Source organism: Sander vitreus, chromosome 13, assembly GCF_031162955.1.
Source record: "Sander vitreus isolate 19-12246 chromosome 13, sanVit1, whole genome shotgun sequence".
Taxonomy (NCBI): domain Eukaryota; kingdom Metazoa; phylum Chordata; class Actinopteri; order Perciformes; family Percidae; genus Sander; species Sander vitreus.
Genome location: NC_135867.1, coordinates 3,894,506 through 3,913,355, shown reverse-complemented (window position 1 = coordinate 3,913,355; position 18,850 = coordinate 3,894,506). Strand labels below are relative to the sequence as shown.

The window sequence follows — 18,850 nt, the reverse complement described above, 5'->3', positions numbered from 1 at the left end:
TCAAATGGGGTTTCGGGAGGCGTGACGCCGCCCCCCACGGCCATTTCCTGTTATCTTTTTTTATTATTTATCCGTAAGCATTACAATGATATAAACATAAGGTCTGGCAGACTAGGCTGGCAGTGCGAGACTATATAAACAATACTACTTTACTTATTTGTTTAACCAGACACATGAGAAAATATACATAAAAGCGAAAGAGAATAAACAAAGGAAACTAAACAAAGTAACAAAACATATGCCAGAGGCCAGCAAAGAATATTGAAGAATTGAACTTATGGGCGCTCTGAATATCTGTGTAATTTCATTATTTTATATACCATGTTTATGTTCACAAACAGTAAGGTCTGGCAATGCGAGACTAGATGCGTTTACATATGACTGTTAACAGCTTTCTACCACTATAAAGTCCTGCATTCAAAATTAGTATTAGCATCAAAAATATACTTTAAGTAGCAAAAGTAAAAGTACTTAATATGCAGAATACATAATTGGATTATAATTATTGATGCATTAGTGTGTTAATGTTGCAGCTGGTAAAGGTGGGAGCTCATTTTAATTACTTTATATACTGCTGGTAATCTATAATAATACAACATACACTACCGGTCAAAAGCTTGGGGTCACTTAGAAATGTCCATTCCACTCCATTATAGACAGAATACCAGCTGAGATCAGTTGCATTGTTTTTTTTTTAACCAGGGCAGCAGTTTTCAGATTACATTATGTGCTTACATAATGTGGGGGAGTAAATGTGGGGGAGTAAAAAGTATTTTCACTCTGAGATGTGGTGGTGTAGAAGTAGAAAGTAGCAAGAGAGGAAAAGACTCAAGTACAAGTATCTTAAATTTGAACTTAAAGGTGCAGTAGGTAAGACTTATAAACTAACTTTGTGTCATTTTTGCTGAAATTGATCCTATGTTCCAGTAGAACTACATGAAGCAGGTCATTAAAAAAAATCTGGCTCCTCTGGCTCCACCTACAGCCTGGAGTAAGATTTGCAAAAATCCACCATTCCCTGTTCAGATGCACCAATCAGGGCCAGGGGGGGGTGTCTAACTGCGTGTCAATCACTGCTCATGCACACGCATTCATTCTCCCTTGTGGGGGGAGGGGCTTAGGAGACAGTTTTGGGCTTTAGCAGAAAGGGGGGAGGGACTGAGAAGTTGTCGATGTTCAAATTTTTTGGCTAAGTCCTGGATCTTCCCAATCCTACCTACAGCACCTTTAAGTAAAGCACACGAGTAAATGTACTTTAGTTACTGCCGCTGTGAATTTCTGTCTAATTTGTCTTCAGCTCAAAGTCGTCCCTCTGCCTAAGCAGGCTGTGGAGAACTTTCTCAGGGAACTGGAAAAAGTTTCTGTTCCGCTCTAGGTCCTGAGCATTAATAATACGCGTCACCAAAGCCTGTTGTATGGCCGGAGACTCACAGGGGTGATGCTGCACTTTGTGACTCACATTCCTGTACGGCTCAATCACCAACAGACCCTCATCACTGCTATATCCAGACATATTTTTGAGTGTCTTTCTGTTCACCACATCGCTTCTGTTTGACACATTGCGTCCAAAGTCTTCACTGGATATGTCTGTTTTACAACTTCTGTTGATGTCAGCAGTTGAATTGGGTGTGGCAGTCTCGGTAGAGATATTAACCAAGCTATCATTAAAAATGTGATTAGTTAAACAGGTCATATTGGTTTTGCTAAATGTGTTTGTTTGTTCCAGTCCACCGGCTGTCCTGCTTCTGGGTTTGCGGGCTCCTGGAGTCTCCCGGATGTTTCTGTGCAGATAGGCTGTGTAGCCCTGAACCAGGCGACCGAACGCCGTCTTATAAGACAGACGCAGCGACTCGGCTGATCCAAGAGGCACAGAATGCAGACGAACCTGTTAGAATAAGATTAAAAAAGGACTTTCAGATCACATTACCTCACAATTTATATCATCCAGCGCCAACTGAAAGAAGTGGAAAAGTAAAGGTGTGGAGGTTGGGTGTGTACTAGCATGTCTGACTTTATGCAGGAAAACAGAGTTTGCTTCTATTACAGGCCTGCAATTAATATTTGCCTTTAACAGATTCTTATTTGTCCACCTGATGAAAGTCAGTCCAATATTCTCTCTCTTTTATCTGTAATTGGTCTCCACCAACTCCTGAGGGAAACATCTGTCTCTTTAGCTGCTAAATGCTCCATTATGTTCACCAGCTACTCTCTGACCATGTGGAAGTGTACAGTGGCTTTTTACAGCGTGCCAAGAGTGAACCAGAACAGTAAAGTTGCAGCCAGAAAGATAAACAATGAGCTGGAACTCACTATAAAGCTCTGTAAAGCCGAGAGCAGCTGCAGATTCAGCTGATAATTCTGTGTAGGTTCATCAATACGAGTGACCCCTTTCACATTGTCACATTGTTTTCCACATTGCCGTGATGAACAAATATTGATTATACAGTAGCTGCTTTAACAAAGTGTTTAAATTGCCTTACCATAACAATTTCCCATAACCACAAACTTTCCCTGGATTGTCTTTGTCACTTCAGATGGGATGGATGGTAGAGATGGGAATAATTCCCGTGTTTATGACTTTGTTCACCTTATCAAGACGGTTGTATGATTACAGAGTTGGTTTTGCCAGGGTTAAAATACTGTGTGTTGACAATACAACACCATATTCATTAAAAGTAGGTTTAATTGCATTGAACGGCGGTCGCTGGCTGATGTGAAGCCTCCATATTTGTTTGGTTTTGTGACACTTCTGTTTTATTAAGTGTTATTAAGTCGGAAATATGGGAGTTTGCCAGTTATAATTACAACTTGGATATTGATGTGAATTACTGTATATTCACAAGTCGAAAACTCATAGTTATGATAACTCCGATATGACTTGACATATCGGATGCTGTCATTGATATGACAGCATTAGCTGCAGGAAAATCCTATTTTTTCAATCCTTCCCTTATTTTTTTAAAGGGGAACTGCACAATTATTCAAGTAGCATTATGGGAAATGTAGGCGCCAGGTTTTGACCAGGAAGAAGAATGTGTGGTTAAAAAAAAGGACAATATCTCTGCTTCTGTTGCATAAATATTGATGAACTATTACACAATGACTAGAAATAGAAATGTTTCTTTTTTAGGGGACGTGTAGGTTATGTTTCAGATATTGATGCTGTAGCAGAAATAAAAACATGCATTTTAACAGTTTTGTGTCTGTCCTTACCTGGTGAATCCTCATGTGCAGATGGAACGCAGCTCCTGCCAACCACTGCTGCATGGACTCTGAACTCATCCTCTTCTTTGTGGTCATCCTCTCATAATGGTCAATCAGCTCAAGCTTCAGCCAGTTGTCGTGGAGCTCCGTGGTCTCGGCCATCTTCTCCTGGTTGTTGGCAACACCGGGGACCCGACGGAGATAGCTGTGGATGATCCAGCCGATTCGTGAAGAACTGCTGATACCAAAAATCCTCTTAGCCCGGGATCTCTGAGCTGATGGGTCCCCCTCTGTGGATCTCTGTGCTCGGACCTGGTGGGGTAACAGAACATCTACAATTATGCATTTCAGTTTGGTTTTTGCATCATGCTCAGGGATACAATAATAATCATCTTTATTTGTATAGCACCTTTAAAAACAACACAAAGTGCTTTGACAGAAGAAGTAAAAAGCACTACAAATCAAGACACACACACACACACACACACACACACACACACACACACACACACACACACTATATATATACACACATCATTAATAGCCAAAATAGGAGATGGAAACCTTTAAGGACAGTAAAAACGACAAATGAATACATTAAATGAATTTGAACACGACATGACAATAAAAAGACAACATCACAAAAGCAATTCTATAAAAAATGTGTTTTAAGTGATTTAAAAGAAGTCACTGATTAAGCAAGCCTCATCTCCTCCTACAATACAAAAACTATTTTAATAGTAGCGTTATTGGTGTCAAATCACCCACCATTATCTATCTCAAAAATCTCTTTTGCATAGCTAGTAAAGTTCTGTAGCATGGATAATGCAACAGAACTAGAGGGAAATAGGATTTAGGAACAGTCACGCTTAGTGGTGGAAGAAGTATTCAGATGATCCTTTAGTAAAAGTACCAACACTACAGTGTAAAAAAGAATCTTACAAGTAAAGGTCCTGCATTCAAAATCTAATGCCATACAAACAATAGACAAAACAAACCTACTTGATGAGCAACCTGCTCAAAAACCACAGACAGAGCCAGAGCAACAACCCCGACTCCTCCACAGGTGACCCTGCTGCTGCCTCCCAGCTCTCCAGTCAAGTTGAGGCCGAATGCAGCCTGCTGCTCCCCATTCATGCTCCGCTGTAAGAAGGCATAATGGTGCTGCAGAGCGGCTGAAGAGTCATGCGAGAGGAAGGTGGTGAGGACGGGATCCAAGGAGATATCAGGGATGATGCTGGCGTCTCGAGCCACAGAAAACAGCTCCTGGACAGTGGCTGGAGAAGGAAGACACAAAGTGCGACCCATCAGGATCATGGCTGTGTCTGTGTGTGTCTGTGTTTGTCTGTGTTTGTGTGTCTAACCAGCGTCTGCTTGTTATCTGTGTTCTGTGTTTATTTGTCCATCAGGATCATGGCTGTGTCTGTGTGTGTCTGTGTGTGTCTGTGTTTGTGTGTCTAACCAGCGTCTGCTTGTTATCTGTGTTCTGTGTTTATTTGTCCCAGTCAGAAAGACGTTATCAGCATGAACAGTCCAACAAAGCTCTCATGAATATAAACACAAATGCATACTAACCCATCTGCTCTCAAATGAAAGGTTTATAAAAACACACAGTGCTGGAAGAAATTCAGATCCTTTTCTGAAGTAAAAGTACAAAACACGGTCACCACACTGTGAAAATACTCCACTTAAAGTCTTGCATTCAAAACCTCACTTAAGTAAAAGTATTATCAGCTAAATGTATGAAGAGTAAATGTTCAGTGTTTCCTGTCAATGTTTTCCTCTTCTATCTGATGTTTCTGGATTAATATTCCTGCTGCATTAATGTGTATGTTGCATTTTACTGCTGTAGATGTTTAAGGTTGTGCTAATTTTTTACTCCCTTATATACTGTGGGATAGTTTAATCTACAGCAATGCATCATATTCTATAAGATTATCACATGTTTCAGTGTCGCTGTCCTGTGAGATATTTCTAAAGAGTTTTTACTTTTCATGGTGTCAGAAAAACAGTCCTGTTTTCAGCTTTGTGACGATGCATTTTCCAGCTGATCCGAGAAGCTTTTTGAATACTTTATTTAGCTTAGGAAGTGAACATAAAGGAACACTTCATCCTTCAGTTTATCACAAACATTTAACATCAACACATCTGGAGATAAGTGGTTTTCACTGGACAGGGAGGGGATTAAAAAACTGTCATTTGACAAGTAACTAAAGCTGTCAGACAAATGTAGTGGAAAAAGTAAAATATTTACCTCTGAGATGTAGAAGTATGAAGTAGCATAACATGAAAATACTCAAGTGAAGTAGAAGTACCTCAAATTTGCCCTATGGTACTTGAACACTTCCTCCACCACTGCCTCTCTGTCACGTTTTCTTTGTCATTCTCACTCAATATGGTCAGTTTTCTATCTCTCCTGCCAAAGGTTGAAAAAGTAGAATTTATTAAAGGTGTGGCTTAGCTGCATTAAACAGCGACTCATGAAAAAAATGTTATCACCTATGTCAGAAGTGCAACAGTGTTCAGCTTTGTAAAAGAGCAAACAACTGAAACTATTGAAACAAATATCACATAATATAACTAGTTGTTCCAGATTCAGTGTAGCCGATAAATAAAACTGATACCACTACAGATTTTGTAATCTGATTGGCATTTAGACTCAGACAACCACTGAACATTAACCTTAACGTCAATAAGCAAGCATTAGCTCACAGTGAGGGATAGTTTTACTGTGCTGAGCCCCTCAGCTCGGGTAAAAGTCAAAGAGATATTGAGTTTGTTCAGTGATGTCCAGAAATAACTTCTCTAGAAGCCTGTACATTGATTGAAACTGTTGTGAAAATGTGGAACTTTAACTGTGAATAAACTCTGGAAAGTAAGAAATAGTCACACATAACCTACCACAACTTGTGGTTTTTACTACAATTTGTATAGCCTACAAATGAACTAATTAGATAACTTGTTAATACTAAGCTTCAGCTGTGGAGTGTAAATAAATACCTAGTATTGTATTGCAAGTATTGTACTTTAAGTAAGATTTTGAGGTACGCTACCCGTGCTAATTATAGTCCTGGATATATATACCGCATCCGGCTTGTGACATTCGTCTCTGCCGCCGCCATCTTGGGACGGACGTGTGACCCGTTCTGACCATGAAGACTCCTAGAAAAAGACAGACTTTTGTGGAACTTTTGTCCTGCTTTGGGATGTTCATGCGAAATAAATGCCAAAAGTAGGCAACACAAAACAACATTTCACAGATGAAAAAGGTGTTTTACATTGTTGTACTGTTACAAAAGTGTTGAATTTAATATTACAATAGGTAGGATTAATCCTTCTTTTAAGCTAACATAAAGTTAAGTGACTGTCCTGATCTGGTCCTGATACTAAATTAAGCTAATGCTAGCTTATATCAGGTAAAGTATTAAAAAAAAAAAAAAAATCTAATCTAAGTAATAAGAAATACATGAAGATGCTGAAAATTATGTTGCTATGTAGCTATGCTTTTACTCCTACTTTTGGACCAATGGAAAACGTTTTCATCCAAGGAACCGCCCACAACTTCAAGGGAATATATTGGTGAAACTGAGAAATGTTTGGGACTGTAAAATGTAGAACCAACCACGATGGGAATACATCTTGCAGTCCGCTGTCATGTAATTTCGTTATTAAATCTTTTTGTTAATCTTCATTGGACAAAGCCTCTCCTTTCTTAAATTTAAAAAACGCAACACTTTGTAACAAAGCAAACTTGCTTAAATAGGCTTAAAATTCAGCGAGAAAGTATGATTTTAATTGTAGATAGACATCATGCCTCCATACTTATATGCATTAGGAGCATAAACTGTATATTATTAGTTAATATTAGTTAATATTAACAGTCTATGATTAGGAGGCACGGCTACTCCGTCCCAAAATGGCAGCTGCGTCGACGTATCGCCCGATTGAACAGCAGCGGAATTTGGCCAATGGCCAGAGTCAACGCGTCATTGGCCTCACCCTCATGGTTCCGTCATCTCACTCTCATAACAGAAGTGAAGAGGACTGCCGGCTATTCCTGATCGGTGAAAACATATTATAGGTGAGTAAAGCAGTACTGCAGGTACATGACATGTTGAATCAAACATTAATGATAAGTTATAATAAATATCGTCTTAGCTAACGTTAACGTTACTCCCCTGTTATAGCTACGTAAAATACCGCAGCATGTTTAGCTACGTTAACTGACCTACAGACTGGCGACATAAGCGTTATATAATAAAAAATAAACATAAAAACTCCAAAGCTGCCAGAGTCTGTGTGAGATTTATTTTTGTTATTACAAGGCAGTGGTGAAAGAGGTATTCGGATACTTTACTTAAGTAAAGGTAGAAATACAATAAAGTATAGGTAACGACTCATGCAAATTGAGCTCCTTTCACAGTGTTATGTGATGTTATTATATAAAATAAGCCTATATTATTTTGTTTTTATCACTAACAAATACATGTTGGAGCATTTTCATGTTGTAGTTTATCAATATGGAGATAATGGTACACTACTGGGTAGATAAGTAGCTAGTATACTGCATCATGATGGTGAGGAACGAACTTTCGATTCCTCTGCGTGTCTAATATATGTGAAGAAATTGACAAATAAAGCTGACTTGACTTGACTTGATATCAAGTAGCCTATGTTTTTTCATGTTATGTCGAATTGTACTTTAGTACAGTACTTGAGAAAATGTACTTAGTTACTTTAAGTGGTGGAAGAAGTACTCAGATATTTTTATTTTACTCTGTTTTTTTGTTCTAATGTACACAGAAATAGACAGAAATGGACAGTGGTGGAAAGTAACTAAGTACATTTTGAGGTACTTGTACTTTACTTAAGTGTTTCCATTTCATGCTACTTCATACTTCTACTCCATAACATCTCAGAGGGAAATATTTAACTTGTTACTACATTACATTTATTAAACATCTTTAGTTACTTTACTAATCAAGAATTTTGCATACAAACATAAAGAGTTATATGAATTACCAACAGTTAATAAAAGCACAGCTGAAACAATTAGTCAATTAACTGATTAAGAAATTAACAACTATTTTGATGATAATTTACGTCATAAAAACATTTCATGGTTCCAGCTTCACAAATAATCAGATTAGCTGTTTTTCCTTTTGATATGATGTTAATAATTTTAATGTATTAGTAATAATGTCGAGGTTTGGACTGCTGGTTGGACAAAACAAACATCCTCCAAAGTGTAATATTATAATCATAAATACACTCTGTAGAGACGTGTAGTATTACATTAATCAAATGTAATCGTGATTATGATTTCGGCTCCCAATGATCACAAAAACAGAATAATCGAGAAAAACAATCATTTAGCTCATACGTTTGCAAGTAAACTCTTATTTTCTCTTGTGTTCTGAATGAAAAAATAAAGTTGAAATAGGAAAAGTATTAAGGCAAATGTCACAGTTGTATGTGTTTTTTTTACTGTTGATTTAACTTTTTCCACTGTTTTTTAAGTTCAATAATTGCAACATCTTTCCAGAAGTCAACGATTAATCGTGTTAAATTATCGTGATTTCAATATTGACCGAAATGTTAAAAATGATATTTTTTTCCATAATCGAGCAGCCCTAACGAGTAGGCTACAGCAGCGCATGCAAATACACTAGTAAATTATATTATGATTTATTCCTTTCCGGTTGTCTAGCATCATGAGTCAGCGGACGGAGCGCCGGGGGGGGATACACGTGGACCAGTCGGACCTTCTGTGCAATAAGGGATGCGGTTATTATGGCAACACGGCATGGCAGGGCCTGTGCTCAAAGTGCTGGAGGGAGGAGTACCAGCGGGTACGACAGAAACAGATCCAGGACGACTGGGCCTTGGCAGAAAAGTAAGACCTTCTGCTGCTTCATTAACAACAACAACTTCACCTCCTGGGTTTAAACATTTACATTTGCCCTTCCTACATGCAAATTTGCGTTTCCTAGGATAGCAGAGGAATATCTTGCACTACTCTGCCTCTGATTGGCTAGTACTCGTTGTCTTCGTTGGTTAGATTGATTAGGTTAAGGCATGAGGAGTAGGGTTGGGTACCGAAACCCGGTTCCACTATGGAACCGGTTCCTACGCAACTGGTAGGAATCGGACCGGATTAGAACGCAAATTTCGGTTCCTCATTTCGGTTCCACTTAATGTGTCGACTGAAATATTTTACCCTCTGTCGCTCCGAAACGGACGTAAAAATACCACACTTTCTCTGTAGTCTACCGTTAGCTAGCTACCGTAAATGTAGGCTACTTTTAAAGTGCCCATATTATGAAAGAATCACGTTTTCTGGGCAGAGTTATTTTGTGTCTCTGGTGCTTCCACATGCATACAAACTTTGAAAAAAAAAACATCCATGCTGTTTTGAGTGAGATATGGTTTCTGAATGTGTCCTGCCTTCAGTCTCCGGGTGAACTGGTCAAAATCTGCACTAGCCGAGACGAGGGGCCTAGGGGGCTAACCGTTAGCATGCTAGCTCGTTCTCAATGGCAAAACACTGCTACAACACACACAAATTCACCCTAATCTACAAAATAAATTGTATAAAACTACTTACATGTCCCTGTTCTGCAGCTATTCCACACAAAGTTGGAAGTGTGCCCTCATTTAGAAGAAGTCTCCTGGCTAATCTGCCTTGTACAGGCCGAAGTTGCACAAACACCTAGCTAGCTCATGTAATCCTTACCTAGCTACTGGGCATGTGCGACTGACAACAAAGATGGTACAGAAGTTGCGAAGTCTCACTCTGTAGCTAAAACAGAGACCTGAACGCAGTGTGAAAAGAGGATCTGCAGAAATGTGCAGTACAACAAAAATATGGTCTTTTTTGAAAATTAAACCATGTTAATCTATTCTGGTACAACCTCAAAATACAATTATGAACCTGAAAATGAGCATAATATGAGCACTTTAAAATGCCATATTTTCCCTCTGGGCTCACCAAAACGGACGTAAAGGCATATTAACCATTCACTGCACGTGGTCGCTAGTAACCATATTACACTTTTTCAGTTTTTCAAGAATCGGTTTAGGAATCAGAATCGTTTTAAAAGTACCGGTTCGGCATTGGAATCGTAAAAATCCAAACGATGCCCAACCCTAATGAGGAGTGGGATTAGTTAGGGTTAGGGTAAGAATACCAGAGTGAGCCAATCAGAGGCAGAGTAAGGCGGGACTTTCTTTTGCCATCCTAGGAAACGCAAATGTGCTTCCTGTATATAGTACAGTGAGTTTTCCTCCATATTCACCTGCTGATTGCTGGTATTTGCTCTGTTAAAATGTCCTCTGCTCCAGGTTGCAGCGGGAGGAGGAGGCCGCATATGCCAGTAGTCAGGGACCACAGACACAGTCCACAGCGGCACAACCACAGCTGGGGCACGCCTCTCTGGGACCCTTCTCCAAGTTTGAGGAGAAAAAGACCAACGAGAAGACACGGAAAGTGACCACGGTTAAGAAGTTCTTCAGCCCTTCGTCACGCACTGCTACCAAGAAAGGTACGACATTAGGAGCAAACTGGATACACCTACCGGTATGTTTTACTTTCTGGCTGTTTATTTTTGCCGAACTCACAGCTTCATGCTTTGCTTGTTTAGGCAAGCCTGAAATATTTAAGATTAGGTGCTCCAAATTAAAGAATACCCCTACCAGCACCTCTAAAACTCACTAATTAACATGTTACATCTAATCGTTTGTTTAATCTGTACACAAACGTCACAAAAATGTGGTTTTGGTGGAGTTTCGTACTGAAACTATCTCTTGTTGTCACACACATTAAGTTTTTCTAACTGTGGTTCTTCCTCATCAGAAAACCAAGAGGGCAAGACACCCAGTCCATCAATTAGCCGCCATGCCAGCTTCGAGACAGACCAAGTGTCCAAGGACTTTACGGACTTTTTGAAAAACCTCCAGAAGCCCGGCCGGGAAATCCATAAGCAGTGCAGAGCCTTCATTGTCAACATGTCAAACAAAAAGGTTTGAATGATTGATTGATTGATTGATTCATAGATTGATTGATTGATTGACTGATTGATTGATTGATTGAAATTTATTTTGAACATGTTAAAGAATCAGAAAGGTTCCTATATAAAATAATATTGCACAAAAATAGAAAGCATATTGAGATACATATACATAGGCGCCGATACTGTGGGTGCTCCGGAGCACCCACGTGTGCCAGACTGCCAGTAGGCTATATTCATTTAAAATTAAACATTGCAGTTGGTGCTAAGTGGAGCGTCTGTCATAGTGCGATTGGTTATGTCGCTGTCAGTCCCCTGCTCCATCTCCTATCCACCATTAGGGTTGGGTATGGTTTGGATTTTTACCATTCCGATGCCGAACCGGTACTTTTAAAACGATTCTGATTCCTAAACCAATTCTTGAAAAACTGAATTTTTTTTATATGTTTACTAGCGACCACGTGCAGTGAATGGTTAATATGCCTTTACGTCGGTTCTAATCCGGTCCGATTCCTACCGGTTGCGTAGGAAACGGTTCCATAGTGGAACCGGGTTTCGGTACCCAACCCTTTCCACCAATCACAGCGTCTCTCGGATGAAAACGCCTCTTTAGTGACCCCCCCCGTCCATCCCCCCACTATGCAGTGCGTGCATATACATTAGGTAATCAGAGAGAGCTAAAATGGACAGATTTGTTATTAAAAAAGCAAAACCTAATGATGCAAGTGCATTAACGACATCCACCACCAGTGCAGACAAGTGGCATTGATTCTTAATTTCCCATCTCCAATCCTATCTGTATTTGTTAGAAGTGGCGCTGTCCTGAGTTACTTTACGGCTTTATTATCAGGTTAATAGGAGTGTGTGTTTGTGTCGGCCACTGTCCATTTCCTAAGGTTCTGAAATACAAACATTTTTTGACTTCTTTCTTTTTTGAGCACCCACGGAGGAAAACATAAATCGGCGCCTATGTACATATATGACTAACACAGTGTGTCACAATGCCCACAAAAGAATGTGGGAAGAAGTACTACACCCCTTCTCCATTAATCCTTGTTAGTTAGTTAGTTAGTTGACAAGCTTCCTCAGTCATATTTTTTTTAAAACTTACAAATATATAATTTTACTTACCAAGTATCTTACATAATACAATTTATTTCTGATTTGACATCTAGTGTCATAATAATATTTTTTATAATAATAGGTTTAGTGTTAAGTTCATGACCTTCCAACTTGTGTTGTCAGGATCTGGGTGCTGATGAGCTGTCGGAGTGCGTTCAGGATTTCTACCAAAACTTGGCCGACCGCTTGATGGGTCACTTTAAAGGTTGGTTTAGAGAACGTTCTCACCCGTAACGTTTAATTATTTCCACTAATACGTTTTCAATATATCGGAGTATGTAGCCACCACTTGATGGCAGCACAAGCAAGTTTTCCCCCCTAGCTCCAGTCCATTAGCTCTAGACTAATGTGTTCTGATAACTCTTTGTTCACCAGGTTCGTCAGAGTCTGTGGAGCAGGTGATGGACCAGGTGGAAAAGTACATAATGACTCGTCTGTATAAGAGCGTATTCTGTCCAGAAACCACTGACGATGAGAAGAAGGACTTGGCCACACAGAGCAGGATAAGGTGGGCAGTGGTGTTTTCATTATAATAATAATAATATACAGAAACGTTCAAAAGTGTGTAATCTTCTGCCCCAAAAGCTTGATTGGGTCCAGTCAGATGTCTGAGAGGACTATTCTATATGTTTGAATGGTCTTTGATGCTTTTAGGTTGTAGAAAGTCCTCCTTACAAATGTTATTTAATGTTGTACATGGAAAACAAAACACTGTACAATGGTTCAACCAGACTGACAACTGAAAGGACAGAAAGAAACAAAGATCCCTCTGAGCGACAGTTGAATAAGAAGAGAAGAAATCAGTCATTGGTAAAAGAAACGAGAAGTTAGCATCAAAATGTGTGCAGATTTAAATAGGAACAGCTTCCTGTTTCAGTGTCAAGTGCACAATAAATGCAGCCTCTAACAAGCTGGAGTAAACAGGCGACATGTTTCTTTAGCAAAGCTCTTCTTCAAACATCACATCAGGAACAGAAGGTTGGTCTAGGGTTAGCACAGTGGGAATATCAGCTGAACATACTACAGACTGACAAATCACAGTTTAAACGTCTCCAATCTAACCACTGAGTAGACTGGAGAGGGCCCAAAGAAAAACAACTCAATATTTAGAGTCACATTACACCGTTGGGCTTCAATAATGATTGAGGGTAACTTGAAAATGCTTTTCTGGACTGAAAAACAAATTCAACATCCAAGTTCCAACAGTATTCTCCCATCATGCAACACTGTCTGTTTTGTGTGTGTGTGTGTGTGTGTGTGTGTGTGTGTGTGTGTGTGTGTGTGTGTGTGTGTCTCTGGCAACCGAGAGATAGCGGAGGATACAAAAAGTTCACACTCTGCACTCTGAAAGGTGTTTTAAAGCCGCTGATGGCAGCTCATTATATTCTGCCAGGTATTCATGAGCCTCTCTGGCGTCTCTCAGTGCTGTAAACTGATTTACATTTCTATTTCTGTGCTTGTTTGCTTACATATATGCTTGTACTGATACAAATTAGCCATTATTGAAGGAAAGAAGAAAAACATACATTTATAAACAGCTGATTTATAAATGTAACTGAAATGTAAATTGGGAGTTATAACTAGATGTGGAACAATACACATATTCAGATTCAATTGCATTTGTGTTTTTCAAGGAGCGTTTTAGTGTTACGTTAAGTGGAAGCGTGGGTTTCTAAGCATCACTGCACAATACTTGCAGTCTGAAAAAAACGTCTGTCTGCGTCTGTCAGATTACACAACAGCCACTTTTAGCACCGTTCTCCATGTTTTCCATAGTGGCAGCTGCTGACTGCATGTGTTTGTTTGTCATCCAGGGGGGACGTTACTGGGAAAGAAAATGTGTATCATGTGCACACACAAAAAAAGGCTTACTGCATTGATTCTTTTTCTGTCTTGCAGGGCATTACACTGGGTGACCATCCAGATGCTGTGCGTGTCTATGGATGAAGAAATCCCTGAAGTCTCTGAGAATGTGGTCAAAGCAATAACAGGTTAGAGTTTGTGCTTGAACGTCCAGTGTGACAGCATCTAATAAGTCAAACTGAAATTTAATTTCATGTGTTTAACTATAATTTAATACAATAAAAAACTACTGACAATGCATTTTTATAATAATAATAATAAAAAAAAAAATCATTCATATTATTATTATCATTCATTTGCCTGCAAAAAAAGGATGACTAATCCCAAAAACCCTAAAAAAGGTTTTAGGCTCATAATAATTTTCTTGAATCATCAAGTCATCCTTTTAATCTGTAAAATGTCACTTTTTAATAGATCCCAAGTTCTTCAAATTCCTTGTTTTGTCTGACCAACAGTCCAAAACACAAATGTATTAAACTTATAATCATAGAGGACGAAGAAAACCAATTAACACTTGAGCAGCTGGAACCAGTGATTTTTTTTGGCACTTTTGCTTAAACTAATACTAAAAGTTTTTGGTTTAGAAGTGACAGATGACACGTGAGTCCGTCCAACCCCTGACTTTGTACCTTTTGTCTTTTCTAGACATCATTGAGATGGACTCAAAGAGGGTTCCTCGGGACAAACTTGGGTGCATCACGCACTGCAGTAAACAGATCTTCAGTGCCATCAGGACCACCAGAAACGAGCCGGCCTCAGCTGACGACTTTCTCCCCGCACTCATTTACATCGTGCTCAAAGCTAACCCTCCTCGACTTCAGTCCAACATCCAGTACATCACCCGCTTCTGTAACCCCAGCAGGCTGATGAGCGGAGAGGATGGATACTACTTCACCAACCTGGTCCGTTTTGTTCCTTTTTCTATCTTCTACCTTCTTTAATTCTTGTCAGGGCCTTTGAGCTGTAGGGCCTCTAGTTTCACCAGTGGTAAAAGAAGTATCCCCTCTCTTAAAGGACAAATCCGGCGCAAAATGAACCTAGGGGTTAATAACACATGTACCGAGTCGACCGTTCTCTGGGATCCATTTTCATGCTAATCGAATGTGACCAGTTTTAGCGCAAATAGGCGCCATCTTGGGAAAACAGTCACGATCAGTCGAACGACGAACACCGTGTTTGAGCTATGTTACTGGTTACTGGTTGCACGGCGTTCGTCGTTCGACTGATCGTGACTGTTTTCCCAAGATGGCGCCTGCCTGTATACGTGAACGGTACAGTCTTTCTAAACTATCTTTTTAATAAACTGTCTGTACACTTACAAAGTTGTCAATGCTTCGGTTTACATGTAGGGACCCTCATTATGCTACCGTGGAAGTGTGGTGCTATTTTGAGCCTTGTTAGTGGTGTAGAAATAGCGATTTCTTTTTACTTTCGCGTGGCCCCGACGACTAGCGCTATAAGCTAATTAGCAGTTTGCGCTAAAACTGGTCACATTCGATTAGCATGAAAACGTATCCCAGAGAACGGCCGACTCGGTACACGTGTTATTAACCCCTAGGTTCATTTTGCGCTGGATTTCTCCTTTTAAGTAAAAGTACTAACAACACACTGTAAAAGTACTCCACTACAAGTAAAAGTCCTGCATTCAAAACCTTACTTAAGTAAAAGTATGTATTATCAGCTAAATTGTGCAGAAAAGTGTTCCCTGTCAGTGTGTTCCTCTTCTATCTGATGTTTCTGGATTAATATTCCTGCTGCATTCATGTGTATGTTGCATTTTACTGCTGTAAAAGTGTTAATAGTTTAATCTACAGCAATGCATCATATTCTATAAGATCATCATATGTTTGTAGCACCGATGTCCTCTGAGAACCACGTATCTCTAAAAAGTTTTAAACTTTTCATGATGTCAGAAAAACATGAATAAGATGCATTTTCCAGCTGATCCAAGAGGCTTTTTTTAAAAACTTTATTTAGCTTAAGAAGTAGGAGAATTTCAGCCACTGGCTCAAGCCTAATTTGAACAAATAGATATGCTATGAAATCTTCTTGTGTAACTCTCCACCAGAAATCAAATACTGTACAAACTAGGGATGTCCTGATCGGAAAGTATCGGAGCCGACATGGGCATTTCTTAACTGATCGGGGATCGGCAGTCACCCCGATCACCTTACGCTGATCATTTACATCAGTAAAATCTACACCATTCTAAGTAGAAGTTGATTTTATATGTGAGTTTTACAAAAATGCTAGCTACACATAGTAAAATGCATTAGGCTGAAGACATCTTTTTAGTTAGTTACTTATTTTTATAAATAAAAAAAACCGTAAGCTCTAGTTATCTAGGCAAATACAAGTATCGGATCGGGACTCAGTATCAGCAGATATTCAACATCGGAGGCCAAAAAAGCTGATCGGGACATCCGTAGTACAAAGTATTCCTTTAATATTGAGACCATCTGGCTCCACATGACTCTGGTTGATGAAAACTTGCTGTTTGAGTCTCAGCCATCATTTAATGTTGGTGTTTCTCCTGTGTTTTTGTTGTTTTTGTTTTTTTAGTGCTGTGCAGTGGCCTTTATCGAGAAGTTGGACGCCCAGTCTCTCAACCTTTCCCCAGAGGAATTTGAGCGCTACATGTCAGGCCAATCCTCGCCACGATGCAACAGCTCAGAGGGCGACTGGGCCCACGCCGACCCGGCACCAACCGCCACCAACCCGGTCCTGGCTCAGCTCAATCACAACCTGGAGGTGCTGTCGGGCCTCAGCAGCCGGCAGGAGTCGCTGATGGAGGCCGCTCACAGCCTGCAGGCCGACCTCCTCTCCTGGCCCCAGAGCGTGCAGCGGGAGGTCAACGGCATCCTGGAAAAATACCCGCTAGAGGTTCTGTCTCGCACCGTTTCCGCCATCGATGCCAACAACGTGGACAATGACAACCTGCCACCGCCCCTCACGCCCCAGGTGTTTGCTGGGTAGTGGGAGTCTACAAAGGGAGGGAAAACATTTTACAAACAACGACAGTACTCCTGCTTTGAAAAGGCAACTTTTTGATTTTGATGATAACATCCCATACGCAAATATGCTAATCTGCTGAATAGTTTGGAGCTTCTTCTGCACTTTAAACTGTGTGAACGTATTGTCAGTTAGCAAGCTAGTTAGCTTGGAGAGCTTATTTTTCCTGTCTTCAGTAATGAAGCAATGCATAGGCCTGGGAGCATGGTAGCTTGCTAACACGCTAGCAGCTTCAACGACGCATACATACACTTTGCCACTTTCTGGGGTGACCAGGTCTTTATGGTTATCGGATCGTCTGTAAAGCTCTCCGCTGCCACTGCTGCTCTTTCATCACAATCGCTTATTGACACTGTTTTAGTAACCAGTTTCTGGTTTGTCTGAAAAAACAATAGCAAGTGTAATCTGCTGCATATTGGTGTGTCTGTTTAGGGCCAGTTGGACTTTTCTTTCATTTTTTCTTAATCATTTTTCTACCTTTTTATATTACCGCCCTTTTAAATGTACTTTTTTTTTTTTTTTTTACTTTTTTTTTCCATTTCTTTCCCTTTTAATTTATTTTCCATTTTAATTTATTGTCCTTTTATTTAAGTCTTTTTTAATAGATTTTTTCCATTTTCTTTTTTTCCTTTTTTCCTACAATTTTGTCTGACTTTTATCGCAACACTGTCCCATTTCTTGCTGTGTTTAATATTTTTCTGCTGTAACACATTGAGAAGAAACGCACAGAACCACATTGGAACATACTGTATTTCTCATCATCGTCGAGAGGCCTTTCAGTTTTTATTTTCATAAACACTGTTTTAACATTGAACTGTGTTTTTAGAATTCACTGTATTTTGGCAGGCTTTTGCATTTTCACCTATATAATGAATGAAACTATTAATAATGTATTTTAAGTATTTAAGATTTATTTTGTCATTGTGCGATGTACTACTGTATAATATCGGGTGTAAAAACATGCTGCTGGTGTCTGATTGCCTGTTGAAACACTGCTGCCAAACAACTGCTTTTGTTTTTGTGTTGATTCATTGGCTTGAAAATCTTTTTAGTATTTTTATTCAGTAAAAGCCTGTAAAAGGATTTATTACTGTAATATTTACTCACCAGGGCACCGTTTGCCATGTGTGGTTTAACTAATCCCGACTAACGATGTCAGCTAGCTAACCTGTTAATTCTTAAAGCTAACTTGGTTCAAGGTTGGTTGGGTTAATGCTCCGTTTCCCTGGTTACGCCTGAGGGTTTGACAAATACCAGGAACAATCATTCCCATCCCATAAGGTTCTTATCCAATGCAAACGTTGGTCACTGCTCCAGGGAATAGAACGGACCTTAGATACGACTTTCCCACCGCCACCCTTAGCAACCGGAGACATTGCTCGTAGAACCCTTCAGGTCAGCTGACGGTACGAGCCAGAAAGCTAACGCTATGCTAGCAAGATTCAAAGTCAATAACATTGTACACAGTATGTTTAACAGCAAGACAAGCTTGCTATCCAACCATGTCATTGTCCCCAAAACAATATAATGACTTTTACGAACAATTTTAGCCGCGATGTGCAGCTAGCTAACGTTACTGTCGGCCACAGACTATTTCTAAGATTTATTTCCAGGCCCTATGTTCCCACATTTCCTTTTTC

The 18,850-nt window shown here is 39.7% G+C and overlaps 2 protein-coding genes across 2 annotated transcripts; one reads left to right on the top strand and one right to left on the bottom strand.

Annotated features, from left to right (window-relative positions):
- Positions 1-76: 76 nt before the first annotated feature.
- LOC144527694 (uncharacterized) lies at positions 77-4,631 on the bottom strand. Its single transcript, XM_078265912.1, has 3 exons — positions 4,207-4,631; positions 3,214-3,516; positions 77-1,885 (listed from the first exon to the last, which is right to left on the bottom strand). The coding sequence occupies exons 1-3, from the start codon at positions 4,519-4,521 to the stop codon at positions 1,283-1,285; spliced, it is 1,221 nt and encodes a 406-aa protein (XP_078122038.1). The 5' UTR covers positions 4,522-4,631; the 3' UTR covers positions 77-1,282.
- A 2,579-nt stretch (positions 4,632-7,210) lies between these two features.
- Positions 7,211-18,293, top strand: rabgef1 (RAB guanine nucleotide exchange factor (GEF) 1). The gene is made up of 9 exons (XM_078265817.1): positions 7,211-7,285; positions 8,915-9,100; positions 10,549-10,748; positions 11,060-11,226; positions 12,459-12,540; positions 12,711-12,843; positions 14,235-14,326; positions 14,844-15,100; positions 16,761-18,293. The coding sequence occupies exons 2-9, from the start codon at positions 8,919-8,921 to the stop codon at positions 17,172-17,174; spliced, it is 1,527 nt and encodes a 508-aa protein (XP_078121943.1). The 5' UTR covers positions 7,211-7,285; positions 8,915-8,918; the 3' UTR covers positions 17,175-18,293.
- Positions 18,294-18,850: the final 557 nt, after the last annotated feature.